Source organism: Globicephala melas, chromosome 5, assembly GCF_963455315.2.
Source record: "Globicephala melas chromosome 5, mGloMel1.2, whole genome shotgun sequence".
Lineage (NCBI taxonomy): Eukaryota > Metazoa > Chordata > Mammalia > Artiodactyla > Delphinidae > Globicephala > Globicephala melas.
The window spans coordinates 33,169,502-33,185,232 of NC_083318.1; the positions used below are offsets into that span (position 1 = coordinate 33,169,502).

The 15,731-nt window shown below is 34.7% G+C and overlaps 1 protein-coding gene across 3 annotated transcripts in view; it reads left to right on the top strand.

Moving 5' to 3' along the window:
• TBCK (TBC1 domain containing kinase) overlaps positions 1-15,731 on the top strand; it is a 237,476-nt gene that overhangs the window by 72,652 nt on the left and 149,093 nt on the right. For all 3 annotated transcript variants that reach the window (XM_060299116.2, XM_030864124.3, XM_030864123.3), the window contains exons 13-19: positions 6,272-6,321; positions 6,501-6,630; positions 8,185-8,283; positions 9,956-10,018; positions 10,543-10,669; positions 12,060-12,110; positions 13,544-13,627. In XM_060299116.2, coding sequence (XP_060155099.1) covers positions 6,272-6,321; positions 6,501-6,630; positions 8,185-8,283; positions 9,956-10,018; positions 10,543-10,669; positions 12,060-12,110; positions 13,544-13,627 — 604 coding nt within the window. The remainder of the gene's footprint in view (positions 1-6,271; positions 6,322-6,500; positions 6,631-8,184; positions 8,284-9,955; positions 10,019-10,542; positions 10,670-12,059; positions 12,111-13,543; positions 13,628-15,731) is intronic.

Genomic DNA, 15,731 nt, shown 5'->3' on the forward strand with positions numbered 1-15,731 from the left:
ATTAAGCTTATTATTGATGAAGGTGTGTCAAAACGTGAGATAGTCCAAAAGCTAGGCCTTTTGCACCAAACAGCCAAGTTGTGAATGCAAAGAAAAAAATACTTAAAGGAAATTAAAAGTGCTACTCCAGTGAACAGTGATCTTGATAGAAGATGAAAACAGCCACAACATTCCCTTAAGCCAAAGCCTAATCCAGAGCAAGGTCCTAACTCTCTTCAATTCTGTGAAGACTGAGAAGGGTGAGGAAGCTGCAGAAGAAAAATTTGAAGCTAACAGCGCTTGATTCATGAGTTATAAGAAAAGAAGCCATCTCTAGAACATAACAGTGCAAGATGAAGTCAGCAAGTACTGATGTAGAAGCTGCAGGAAGTTATCCAGATGTAACTAACATAAGTAATGAATGTGGCTACACCAAACAACAGATTTTCCATGTAGATGAAACAGCCTTCTATTGGAAGAAGATGCCATCTAGACTTTCATAGCTAGAGAGGAGAAGTCAATGCCTGGCTTCAAAGTACAGACTGAGTCTCTTGTTTGGGGCTAATGCTGCAGCTGGTGACTTTAAGTTGAAGCCAATGCTAATTTACCATTTTGAAAATTTTAAGACCTTTAAGAATGATGCTCAGTCTATTCTGCGTATGCTCTATCAGTGGAACAATAAAGCCTGTATGACAGTACATCTGTTTACAGCATGGTTTATTGAATATTTTAAGCCCACTATTGAGACCCACTGCTCAGAAAAATGATTCCTTTCAAAATGTTACTGCTCACTGACAATGCACCAGGTTACCCAAGAGCTCTGATGGAGATGTACAACAAGACTGATGTTGTTTTCATGCCTGCTAACATCTATTCTGCTGCCCTCAGATCAAGTCATTTTGACTTTCAAGTTTTATCCTTTAAGAAATCAGTAAGGCTATAACTGCCATAGATAGCAGTTTATCTGATGGATCTGAGAAAAGTCAACTGAAAACTTCTGGAAAGGATTCACCATTCTAGATGTCATTAAGAACATTCATGATTCATGGGAAGAAGTCAAAATATCAACATTAACAGGAATTTAGAAGAAGTTGATTCCCCAACCCTCATGGAAGATTTTGAGAGGTTCAAAAATTCAGGGCAGGAAGGAACTGCAGATGTGTTGGAAATTGCAAGAGAACCAAAATTAGAAGTGGAGCCTGAAGATGTGATGGAACTGCTGCAATCTCATGATCAAACTTTAAATGACGGGTAAGGATTTGCTTGCTATGGATGAGCAAAGAGAGTGGTTTCTTCAGTTGGAATCTACTCCTGGTGATGATGCCGTGAAGATGTTGTAATGACAACGGAGGATTTAGAATATTACTTAAACTTAGCTGATAAAGCAAGCAGCAGGTTTTGAGAGGCTTGACTCCAATTTTGAAAGAAATTCTGCTGTGGGTAAAATGCTATCAAACAGCATTGCCTGCTACAGAGAAAACATTCATCAGAGGATGTGTCAACTGATGGGGCTGTCTTCATTGCTGTCCTATTTTAAGGAGTTGCCAGGGCCACCCAACCTTCTGCAACCATGAGCCTGGTCAGTCAGCAAGCCCTCGGCATCGAGGCAAGACTTCCCCCAGCAAAAAGGTTATGACTTGCTGTAAGCTCAGGTGCCAGTTAGCAGTTTTTTTAGCAATAAAGTATTTTTAATTAAGGTACATGTATGGTCTTTTTTTTTTCTACATAATGCTATTGCACACTTAATAGACTACAGTATAGTATAAATAGCTTTCATATATACTGGAAAACCAAATAATTTGTGTGACTCGCTTTATTGTGATATTTGCTTTATTATGGTCGTCTGGAACCAAGCCCACGGTATCTTTGAGGTATGCCTGTATGTGGTGCGTTTATGTTCTCATCTGTGGCTTTTCCTTTAACTTTTTGATGGTGTCTTTTAATGAATAGAGTTCTTAATTTTATCAATGCTTTTCTTTATAGTCAAATATGTTTTGATATATTTTGCTTATTGTAACATTTAAATTTAATGTTAACATTTACCAAGGTTACAAATATATTTTTATGAAGTTCTTCTGTATTTTCTTCTAAAAGATTTAGACCTTTTTTCCACATTTTGTCCATTGATTCACCTGTATTTTTTTTTTTTTTTAGTAACATGTGAGGTAGATATCCAAAATCACATTTCATTCATAAGAAATAATCCCTTGTCTCAGCACTACATATTGAATAATTCACTCTTGGTTTTTTGATCTGTAATATCAGCTCTTTCATGTATGTGTGGATATGTTTCTGAGCTTTCTATTCTGATCTTTGACCTATTGGTATAACCTTAGCCAATAACACACTATATTAATACATGGTTTTATATGAGGTCTTGATGCCTAGCAGGGGAGATGCCCAGTTTGTTCTTTAACGTGAACTCTCTAACATAGAGCTCTTCTATTTGATTTTTATAATCGTCTTGTCATTTCATTTTAAAAGTATAGGATTTTGATTAGAATTGCATTGAATTTGTAGAGAATTGATATCTTCAACATATGAGTCCTATTTCTTGAACATGGTGTAGATGTACCATTTATTTAGGTCCTATTTTATATCAAAATTTCCTTTTTAGTGTCTATATATGTTATCAGATTTATTCCTAAGATATTAAATTGTTGGTCTTATAAATAGGATGTGTGTATGTGTATATATGATGTTTCTCACTCTGAAGTTTGTTTTGTTTGAAATTAATATAGCTATTCCAGTTCTCTTTTAATTAGTGTTTCCATGGTATATCTTTATCCCTTTACTTTTAATGTATCTATGTCTTTATATTTAAAGTGGGTTTCTTTTAGACAACGTAGAGTTGGATCTTTCTTTACTTTTTTTTTTAAAGTAAATTTATTTATTTATTTATTTTTGGCTACATTGGGTCTTCATTGCTGCACACAAGCTTTCTCTAGTTGCGGCTAGCAGGGGCTACTCTTTGTTGCGGTGCGCGAGCTTCTCGTCGCGGCGGCATGTCTTGTTGTGGAGGCTTCTCTTGTTGCAGAGCATGGGCTCTAGGCACACAGGCTTCAGTAGTTGTGGTGCACGGGCTCAGTAGTTGTGGCTTGTGGGCTCTAGAGTGCAGGCTCAGTAGTTGTGGCACACGGGCTTAGTTGCTCCATGGCATGTGGGATTCTTAACCCCTGCACCACCATCTTCTTTACTTTGAGGTGTAATTTTGCTGGATACAGAATTCTAGTTTGGTTGTTTTTATCTTTCAGTACTTTAGACATTTCACCCCACTCTCTTTTTTGCTTACGTGCTTTCTGGAGACCCGTCTGATGTAATTTTTATCCTTTTTAATCATAGTTATTTATATAAAATTCCTGGTCCGATAATTCCAAAATGTCTACCATATGTGAATCTGGTCCTGAATGTCTTTCTTTTACATTTTAGCAGGGCTTAACAATTTTTTTTTGAAAACCCAACATGATATATTAGTAAGAAGAACAATCATAAATAGACCTTTAGTGCAAGATTTCATGTTTATCTAGTTGTTGTGTAGCTTTTTTGTCAGAGGGTAAAGTTTTCTCAAGTGTCCTTGTTCTCATCTTCCTTACTGCCTTTGGGTTTCCCTGGAGACTCTTTTATATAGGGTCTGAGGCTTGCAGTTCTTTCAGCTGGAATCCCCTGTATTATACAGGAACTCTATATATGGAGATAAGATAGGGGAGGGAGATAAGGTTGGAGGGATAATCTTATCATTAGGTCTCAGTGTTTTAGTGAGCCTTTGTCTCTGGGCCAGAGCTTCTCAGCTTCCCTCCCCATTTCTTTAGGTGAGACAGGAAGGCTAGAGAGAGCTGGAATTGGGTATTTCTTATCCCCACATCAAAGACTAGAGGGCCCTTACCCCAGGTCATTTAGACTCTGGTAAAATGGTTTCCCTTGAGGGCAGGCCTTTACTTTTGACAACAGGGTACTCTGGGAGCAGTTTAAAAGTGGTTACTTTGCCCCTCCTCCTGCAAGAGACAAGAGGGGATTTTTCTTAGACTTTCACCCTGAGAACCTGTTGGCTATGGAGGTAAAACTCAAGGAAGTGTGGAGTTTCCCCTAGGGCTGGGCCTCCAGAAGTTTTTATCTCTCAGGTTAGTCCTTGCTAAATCTGCAGCAATTAGTCAGTTACCCTTCAAATGTTCTTACCAGGCTCCAGCAGTAGCTTCTGCTCCACCTTAGCTGTGATTGTCTATATTTGCCTGTCTCTCCAGTTTTCCAGGGAGCATTTTTGCCCTGATCCTGATGGCTCTAAAAAGAGCTGTTGATTTTCAGTTTCTTCCATTTTTTTTCTTGCTGTTAGGGCAGGAGGGATAACTTCCAAGCTTTTGACTGTTGGACTGGAAGCTAAAACTCCTAGCCTTTTTATTGTTGTCTATAGCCAAAGATAAAATAGATAATTTCCCTTGTTGTCTGTCTCTAGGCTAGCAGTTCAGAGCCCTCTCCCCACCCCACCGCCAGCACATACACACAGTTCTGTCTTTACTGGGGTGTAGCAGGGTCGCCTCCAGTTTGGCTGCCCCTTTAATCAGGTGCCTGAGCCTGTGTCCCATTGTGCTCTAAAACCCTAGGCCACAGTTATCAGTAAGTATACTTTAGTGCTAGTTTACCTCCTTTCTCTGTAAACCCAGCTTTGTGTCTTACGTCATTGCATTTTTGTTACTCTTTTAGGCTTTTCCTGTCATTTAATATTTTACACATTATACAATAGGGAGATATTAGAATCTCTTATCTGCTATAATGCCAGGAACAGAAAATTAAAATATATGATGATTACACCTGATACCCTAAACTTATCATCTCTTTGAAGAGAAAGAATGTGTACAGTGGACAAAATAAGTAGCAATACAAGGTGGTAAACAATAAAGTATATCCAAAACATATGGTTTCAACTGATTGTATTTAACTCTTAATTTGTTTCTTTAATTTAAATATAATCCAAATTATATGAATACAAGTTGAATGTAGGCTTCCATTTTATTTACTTCCTCAGTTCCCTTACATTTCCACTTCTGAAATTTAAAATACTTTTTTCTATAATTATTCAGAAAAAATATTAATGTTGATTTTTAAAATAATGTAGAAAACAAATAATAATTTTTATCTTATACTTTTCTGTATAAGTATTTTTGCCTTTTTTAAACCCTTAATATGCTAAATTTTTAACTAGAAAAAAAGCAGACAAGTTACTAATAATATTTATGACTTTCAGGGCAGTAAAACCTAAGCTTTAAAAAAATATGTACGTTAATAATGCAGTAAAAATTGGGTAAAATCTTATTTTTCAACTTAGAATTTTAATACGTGAAAGAAATACCTCAAGGTTTAAGGGCAAAATGGGATAAACACATGTCAAATTTTAGAGAAAAGTTAGGCATAAATCCAATGTTTGCCAGATTCTCTGTGCTGGGTTTTCTTTGGCTTTTAAAAATTCTGGGAATAACTCACATGGATGAGTGCACAGTGACTCTAATCAGCAGAAGGTCGATGCTGGCTACACAGCGACTTCGATCTTCTGTGTAGGTCCCCAGAGGAGCAGACACGCTGCCCTCTAGTTGGAAGTTGAACTGAACAGCAGGGCAGCAGGCAGGGTGGCATTAACTTTAATCACCCTGCTTAGCATTTGTCTAAGATTTTACTTTACTACTGCCTACCTTCTTATGTTTTTGGAGAATATCTGTAATTCTGGCAATGTCATCATTTGGTGTAACATTTATTATAATGACTTTGTGAAAAAAATAAAAATTGAATTTTGTCAGTTGATTTATCAGCCATTTGAATCATCTATGTTCAAAGTATGATGTGAGAAATTCTTTTGAATCCTTTTTATTAGCACCTTACTTTTGTCTTAGTTTGTATTAATGTCAAAACAAAAATAAATCTGACTTTGAGGGATATGTATGCAAAAGTACATTTTAAAATAATATTCATATAATTTTAAAATATCCATTTATTAAATTTGATACTAATTTTAGTATTTCTGAATTGTGTTTGGACAACAATTATTATAGGTGTCTAACCTTTACAAGAGATACCTAGAGGTTAAAAAATCAAAAACCAAAAAAACGGTTCTTCACAGCCAGATTTAATCACTTGAGGCATGGTATATTTGCATATTTATGTTAGGAATGAATTTTAGATTCTATCTTATACTTTTCTTGGTACCTTTATAAATTCATAATTTTAATGTATTTTTCCTTTTAAATATGGATCAGCGTTTCTGTCTCAGATCCTAAATATCACAAATACTTTCTCTCTGAATTCACAGAGATTAAAAGATGTTGATGGAGAAGCATTTTACCCACTACTTGAAGATGAGTGAGTATATCGTCTCCTTTTACACTTATTTTTCCTTTCTGTCTATATTATACTGGTAAGAAGCTTGTACATTTTCTTTGAAAAGTATTTCCTAAAAATAACACAAAAATATGGTGTTTTTAATTTTAAAAATTTTTATACCTTTTGTCAATTTTTCTGCTTTTGTTTCTTTTTTACAGTCAGTCTAATTTACCTCATTCAAACAGCAATAATGAGCTGTCTGCAGCTGCCACTCTCCCTTTAATCATCCGAGAGAGGGACACAGAGTACCAACTAAACAGAATCATTCTCTTTGACAGGCTGCTAAAGGTAGAGATTCTAAACTGTAAAGTGTTATAAAGAGCCCACATACAATCCTTATTTTTTATTTCATTGGTAATTCTTAGGGAATCTTGATGTCATGAGAACACTAATTCTTATGACCTATCTTTTCTGATTAACTTTAATTATAAAAATGATACCTGTTCATAGTACATAAAATTAAAAAGTAAACAAGATGCAGAAATCTATGCAAAATCATATTAGACAAAATATTACTATCTGTACTATTTAAAGAACACCTAAGGGGAGTTCCCTGGTGGTCCAGTTGGTAAGAATCCGCCTTCCAATGCAGGTGACATGGGTTCAATTCCTGGTCAAGGAGCTAAGATCCCACGTGCTGCAGGGCAACTAAGCCTGCGCACCACAACTAGAGAGCCTGCATGCCACAGCGGCTGAGCCTGTGCGCTGTGGAGCCCGTGCCCAGCAACTGCTGAGCCCACGTGCTCTAGAGCCCGTGCACCACAACTAGGGAGAAGCCCATGTGTCACAACGAAAGATCCCTGCATGCCGCAATGAAGAGCCAGCGTGCCGCAACTAAGACCAAGTGCAGCCAAATAAGTAAATGAACACCTAAAAACCAAAAGAAAAAGCACTATTATCGAAACAGAGAAATGGATAAAGAACGCAACAGGACTACAACTAGTCAGTAAATCAATTCAAAATGTGTATCCTTACTAGGAATGAAAAAAAATTAAAATAACTTTTTCTTGCATACTGAATTAGCAAAGTGAATAAAGGTATATTGAGATTGGAACTCTCATTCTTTTTTTTTTTTTTTTTTGCGGTACGCGGGCCTCTCACTGTTGTGGCCTCTCCCGTTGTGGAGCACAGGCTCCAGACGCGCAGGCTCAGTGGCCACGGCCCACGGGCCCAGCCGCTCTGCGGCATGTGGGATCTTCCCGGACCGGGGCACAAACCCGTGTCCCCTGCATCGGCAGGTGGACTCTCAACCACTGTGCCACCAGGGAAGCCCCCAGAACTCTCACTCTTTTAGAGTAAGTGTAAGGTGTTAGAAACATTCTGTAAAACAATTGAAAATATGTATCAAGAGCATTAACAACATCCATACCCTTTGTCCTAGTAATTCTCTTCTAGAAATCTCTCCTAACATACAAATTTACGGAATGACAAATTTATGTGCAAAGATATAGAAGAAACCATAATAACATATTTGTTTAATACTTTCTATATCACCAGATATTTTACAAAGTGCCTTACATACATTATTTTACCCATATGAGACTGGTAATATTATTCTCATTATGAGCCTTTCTTAATTCTCCCAGAGCACATAATAGAGAGGAATGATTAAAAACAGTAGAATCAGCTCCTCTCTTTGATTGTGTAATAGGAGATTTACAGAAGATAGAGAACCATTGCACTGCTAATTTATATGTATTAATAACATCAAAGTAATTTCAGGTACTTAGAAATGTATTACAGTTCACCTTCAACTTTTTCACTGGTATATTGAGATCTGTCTAGACTAAAAAGATGACACTGGTAATTTGAGATATTTTTCATATCTTTTTTTATCTGTAGGCTTATCCATATAAAAAAAATCAAATCTGGAAAGAAGCAAGAGTCGATATTCCTCCTCTTATGAGAGGTTTCACCTGGGCTGCTCTTCTGGGAGTTGAGGTAAAAAAGAAAAGAGAAGGTTGGAAGCTGATTAATAGTGGTAGGAAAAAAGAATGAAAGTGCTTTCTGAATGTGTACTTTTCAAGTTGCTAGAAAATTATGTAGTAAAATATGAACATTAAGAATATTTGGCAATTTTAAGTGAACGGAGTAGAGGAAAAGAATATAGACTAGATAGAATAGAAAAACGTAATTGATGGTTTGTTAGATTTATTCTATTTAATGTATTTAATGGACTCACAGAAATTATCTTGATTATTTTAAAATCAAAATATTTTAAGAATATATGTATATCATTTATAAGTCTATAGTCCTGCTTATAAAGTATGTTCATCTTGGAATTGGATTGCCTATTTATAACTAATGCTATCTAAATTTGGAAAAATCTTCCATACTAATTTGAACCTTGTCAGAAATCATTAACATAATGATTTAGTGCCTTTTGGCACATCTGTCTTACCAAAAGCATGCTGCTAAGAGAAATAGCTACTTTATCTTCTACAACACCTTATCTGTGGCAGTGAGGAAAGGAAAAGTGTCACAAAATTAGTGGGGTGACTTGCAGTGCTATCAGAGAAGAGCAGTCATGATAATGGGCCAAATCCTGCCAGATTATTTCATTTTCTGTAATTTCTTTGTCATTTTGCCTTCATGTATTTTCTTATAGATATCTTATGGATGTCCATCACCTATTTTTGTGTGTGTGAATTTCCCCAAATATTTTTAATCCTTTTAACTCTCTGTTGAAAGATTTCCTTCCTTCATTCCTGATTCCCTTGATGAGAGTCTCTAAATATCTTTGACTTTGGTTGGTTGCTTTACAAGAATGTCTAGTGTTCTATCATACAGTAATAGTTAGAATTGTAGAACCATATAATGCTTAAAATTCAAGAGGACTTCCAAGGTCAGGTTGTCCAAATCTTTCATTAAATAGATGTGCCAGAGAAGTTGGCACAGCACAGAGTTTGAACCCCAAATTCCTGGCTGTTTCTCTACCATTACGGTTAACCAGACTAATAAGAAGTGTTCCATGCTTGGGACGCTGACCAAACATTTGAAGTGGTTTATTCAGTTATTCTTTCTGTAATGGTATAACTGAAAAATGTAAATGATCCCTTTAGTTCCTTAATGATTTTATAACTACATGATATTCCACTCTTTAATTCATCCCAAACTTCTGCTTCCTGGTGCTGAACTACCACTGCTTTAAACAGTTTCACTTTACTTTTGCTTTCATTACCAACTTTAACAGGGAAATTTCTTGTGGATGAACCCTACTCCCCTCCCCGGAATTTAAAAAAAATTTCTTCATGAAATTTACTATGCGTGAGATAACAGTGAATAGAGAACAGCAAGGCTGTGTTCTGTGTTGCTGTGGAGGCTGGGAGATTGGCTAAGCATGGTCGTTAGCCACATGACTCATTCAACACATTTGTCTTCCAGTGTGTCTAATTCAAATGTCTGCCTTAGCAAAATGGTAAATTGTCTCAGACTTTCATCACAGACTGTCAAAGATGTAGAAAATTTTTCTAAGGAGTATACTTCGGGTTTGAGTGTGCCTGTCTATAATTGGGTATGTTTTCAAAGATAGATATTTATAAATAGATTTTTCCTAAATTTATAATTTATTAAGGGTATGATAAAGTAATATATCTTCTCTTATTTTTTGCAGGGGGCTATTCATGCCAAGTATGATGCAATTGATAAAGATACTCCAATTCCTACAGATAGACAAGTATGATTTAGATTTTCTTAAACAACCTAAGATAAGTCTGCCCAGTCTTTACATTTTAAAAAGGCATGAGGAATTTTCTTCCTTTCATTATGAATACCGAGCAGCCATCATATGCATATGGTGTTAGAGAAGCATAACTCTTACCTCTTTAAGATCTACTCTAACTCATTAGTGAGTTAAAACTGTTCCTTTTAGGAGTTTAGGCCAAGCAACTTTTCCTAATAATGTACTTTTTTGTCTGAAGAAATTGTCCTTTATTTAGACCAGAATGTAAAGGAAGGTTTTTTTAAAACTAAATTAATACATACCTTTTCAAAAGAAGTAGTCTGCTTTCCTTGTTTAAGTATACTTACAACTTTTTGGTGTTTCCAGTGGATTAGTATAAAATTCAAAAACTTCAGACACCACAATTATGGAGGTTGCCTATTCAGAATTTCATAATACAATTTCTCCTTTTCCTTATCTTGGGATTTATTGGCAATCAGTCCATTATAGTTTTACCTTATTGTTTGGCTGTTTTACAGATTGAAGTGGATATTCCTCGTTGTCATCAGTATGATGAACTGCTGTCATCACCAGAAGGTCATGCAAAATTTAGGCGTGTATTAAAAGCCTGGGTTGTGTCTCATCCTGATCTTGTATATTGGCAAGGTAACTGTTTTTCCCTATTACTAAGACACTTTTTGAAGTGTTAGGAACATGTTGCATGACTGACAATTTTTAAAATCAAAACAAAATATCAAAATATCCTTGGCTTTGAGAAAAGTCAATACTAAAGCTATGCTCTATTTTTTGAGAGGTTTACATGAGAACTTTTTTTTTAACTTTGTCTAAATGTCTAATGAATATCATTTAAATGCAAGACATTTAATGAGACAACTTGCTGTCATGTTGATTAGGAAAGTATAAAGAATATTTTGTGCTATTGTAATCTTTGTGAATACACTTTTTCAATACTTATGCAAATAATAAAATAATTTTGTACCATAAATAATTTGCGGCAAGTTTACATTCTTGGCATTTAATGATCTACAACTTATGCTTATCAGGGTTACTGGGAATTGCGGAATAGGATATCACCCTGAACTTCTCATTTTTTTCTCTCTTTTTTAAAAAATTTCTTTAATGCTCCATATCCTTGATTTGTAGCTTTCCTCATTACTGTTTTTGTGGTCATTGATAAATTCATGAATGAGAAATCCATTCCACATAGTCTTATTTTTGAATTTGTTATAATAGTGCTTATATTTCAATTCTGTGTCTATTTCTGGCCAAACCTGAAAATGAAGCTATTATTTTTCCTAGCTCTGTTCATTTTAGAGTTCTGACGGTTACAGATAAATTTATATACATTCTTTTAACATGACAGTGTATGAATAGCATTATTATTAATAAAAGAAATATGTCATGTATTTGTATTTTACTTCACAATTTTTTTTTTTGTGGTACGCGGGCCTGTCACTGTTGTGGCCTCTCCCATTGCGGAGCACAGGCTCCAGATGCACAGGCTCAGCGGCCATGGCTCACGGGCCCAGCCGCTCCGCAGCATGTGGAATCTTCCCGGACTGGGGCACGAACCCGCGTCCCCTGCCTCGGCAGGTGAACTCTCAACCACTGCGCCCAGGGAAGCCCTACAATTTTTTAAAGAATTTTTTTTCATCATCCCAGAGAAACATGTAAGAAAAATTTTCGTCTCCTAGATAAGGAAACCTGTCTGAGTTAAGTGATTGACAAGATCACACAGTCAGGTACTATATGCAAGCCTTCTATCATTTTTACATTTTTCTATTACTATATTTCTCTCTTCAACTCATAATAACCTTGATAATAATAATGGTTGGTTTATTTTGGACATCTACTCTATGCCAGTCACCATCAGTTATTCCTCACAATAACCCATGACGTAATATATTTCTGAATGGGTAATAACGTACAATGCTTAATCTATAGAGAAGTAATGCAGAGAACTCAATAAGGTATATATCTACAATTCTCTTGGATTAAGTTTATTTGAATTCTTTCCCCAACCTCTCTCCATCAGGTCTTGACTCACTTTGTGCTCCATTTCTCTATTTAAATTTCAATAATGAAGGTAAGCCTATTTATCATTTAAATAATTATTGTGCATATTATTTTAAAATATTTTAATCAAACGTGAAAGTTTTTATTTTCATTGTAAGGTTCTTGCTCTCTTCCTAGTAGATATTGTACATTTCTGTGAAATAATCTATTAGACTCATTTTAGAGGATGTGAAGGATTAGTTTATTACTGGAGAGTTTCAGCTGTGACTGGAGATTTAGGGAGAACCTGATAGATTATTCTAAATGCATTCATCTACTTTGGTGACTATTTTTATGAAACTTTGGAGAAAATTCTGACTTTTTTAGAGATTAGTTTTAGTCTATATATACTTTCTGAACAATTTGTAAAGAAAACAATATTGATACTCTATCCTCCAGAGACTTTTATTTCAACCACTACCTCCTTTTATTTTTTAAGCCACCACCTCCTTAATGAAGACTTTTCTTACCCTCTTGAATCCATATAGCACTTTGTATTTCCAGAAATTTATCTTCTGTATGTTTTGTATTATAGTTATTTATATACTAATATAGTAACCCTTTTTTTGTTTAGCAGCTTTTTTAAATGACAAGGGTTTTTTTTGTTTTGTTTTCTGTTCCCTCATATAATGCCTTTTATAGTAGGTTTTTCAATAAATATTTGAATATTTACTGCGAATATCTCTAATGATATCGCATATAGAGAGTGTTACCATATATAGCATAAATCCTTAGAAGCCTCAATCTCAGAATCTCCATTTCTTCAAATTCTATTTCATATCAGAATTTTCATAGATTTTGGGAATTTGAGTAGCAATAGCATAATCCCAGAGAACTAAAATTTTACTATTTGACTACATTTTTAAATGCCTGTTCTCTGATATTAGTCTTTAGACTAGGTTTTGTTGTGTTTAGTTAAGCATAGCTCATTATCACACATACTGATCCAAAAATAGTAAAGGATCTGTGTTTGAAAGAACAATTTATTGCTAGTGTTTCTAATTCCAAAGTTCTCAGGCTCTTTGCATCAACAAAAATTAGCGATCTTGAGGTTTATATAGCTCATTAATAATGATTATGTTTAGAGATTTTAAAAATGCATAAAGTTCTGGTAAAAAAGATTTTTATTCTTGTAGGATAATGATTGCTGCGGTAGTTTGCTTTTTTGTTTGTTGTTTATTTTTGTTTTTTGGGTTTTTTGTTTGTTTTGGGTTTTTTGTTTTTTTTTTTTGCTGCTGCAGTAGTTTGAAACTGAAAAGTTTGTAAGGTGGTTATCTTCTGTTGTCCAAAACATTTTCTGTTTTAAATGGTACAGGGTTTTTCCCCTTAAATTTTGTGCTTCCATCAGTTATTACATAACTCTTGTTTAAAAATAGATTCAAGGAATGTGTGCTAAGTGAGTGAATGACAGCTGATCTTTTACCTCATTAACTAATTTGTTATATTTGCCTTACTCTTTCTTAGCCTTGGCTTATGCCTGTATGTCTGCTTTTATCCCCAAATACCTGTATAACTTCTTCTTGAAAGACAACTCGCATGTAATACAAGGTAAGAAAGTGTGTTTCTTTGCCTTTTTATAGGGAAAGCACTTATGTCAAAAGTGACCAATACTCAGTTAAATTTATGATTTTGACCCAATAAAATATGGTGACAGGGCTTCCCTGGTGCACAGTGGTTGAGAGTCCGCCTGCCAATGCGGGGGACGCGGGGTCGTGCTCCGGTCCGGGAAGATCCCACATGCCGCGGAACGGCTGGGCCCGTGAGCCATGGCCGCTGGGCCTGCGTGCCCAGAGCCTGTGCTCCGCAACGGGAGAGGCCACAACAGTGAGAGGCCCGTGTACAGAAAAAAAATATATATATATATATGGTTACAGTGTGTCACTAAAACACGTGAAAAGATCATTAAGTTTAGTCTCTTCTTCAAGTCCACAAAGAATTATGGTATTTTGCTAATGACTGTTTAATATCTAATCTCAGTTTGGTTCAAATTCAGTCATGCCAGTTTAAGAAAATAAAAGTCCAGCTGTTTGTTTCTCTCACTATTAACATTGCCCACAAAAAGCTTCACCATGGAGCAAGCCTATCATGAATTAGTAAAAAGTTTAAACAGTGTTTAATTGTGTAAGTAAATAGAATATTAAAAACACTTCTCATTCATCTTATTCATGCTCGATCACCCAAAATATCCTCCCACTTTCTTTTCTTTCCTAAAAGACACCTCCTCCTTCAGAGTTCAAGACGTAGCATAACCCATCTGTGAATTCTTTCAGGACTACTTCAGCCACATTCAAACTTTTATATAAGTTTTTGAGCTCATTTTTTAAAGTAGTGTAACAGAAGTTTAATAATAAACACTTGTGAATCAGACAAACTGTTTCAAATTTAAGTTTCATTACTTATTGTGAGTCTTAAACAAATAACTTAAGTTGGCTAGGTATAATGTTCCTCATATCTGAAATAAAAATTGTTGTAAAGGTTAAGCATTATAAGATATGTAAATACCTAGCACATAAAAACATTCATTTCAATAACAATAATTATTACTATATTATTTTTACTACTATTACTATTTTCATTATTACAATTTTTTGATAATATAATTATTGTCATGGTATTATATATCATTTTATGTCTTATATTTTCAAGAAGATTTTAATGTTTTAAGGACAGGGAATTTTCTTATAGTTTCGTATTTCTTTTGGAACAGACTACAAAGTTGGTTGCAGTCTCCCCATTTACCATTTTTATGAAACTTATCCAACACCCCCTTCATTTAGACCTTTTTACTTATATGTATATCCTATTAATTCTATTAAACTTTAAACAACTTAAAGCTGATGCTGTTTATTTATACCTGTGTCATTATGGTTTCATATAATTCACTCAATTTGAATAGATAAAGCAGGAAAACTACAAGCTGTGTCTGATTTATCAAAAATTCTGAGTAAGTGGGGTCTCAATTAGCAATATTTTTACTTAGTTAGAAATGAGTATAAAACTAGAGTACCAGAGGTCAATATAATGAAAAAAATAATTAGAAAGGAAGCAGAAAGGGAAATGTAAATTAAAAAGATAAAGAGACTGAAAATAAGAGGAAAAGAATACGGATAAATAGCGCAACACATACAATTTTTCCATCATCATTTACATTAGTATATAGAGAAAAATATTAAAATTCTTTTTAAAAACTTAGTGTTTGTGTTTACAAACGCATCGAGGCATGTGAGCATTCACGGTTCTCTGTGTCTACCACATAGATGGGTGCTAGAAATTGAAGTAATGATCCATTGTCTCTATGTTAGTTTTGAAATGTAATTTCTATTGATTTGTATTTGTATATTGAAATGATTTGGCCTAAAATGGATATATCCAAGTCCCTGTACATTCCTAGGATGTGGACTTATATATAGTTGGGATTAACTTAAGAATGTTTTTTTTAGAGGGCAACAACTTTTTGTTTTGATTTCTTATAATTAAGAACAAGTATATTTTATAGGAAGGAACTTACCTTTTGCTTGTAGGTTAATTTAATAAAGGCATCCAACTTCAAGAGTCATGTAATATCATCTTCCAGGAATTTATGAATTGGTGTTCTGTAAATGTATACCTTGTATCTTAATAAGGATATGTTCCATACTTATTCATAGATTTC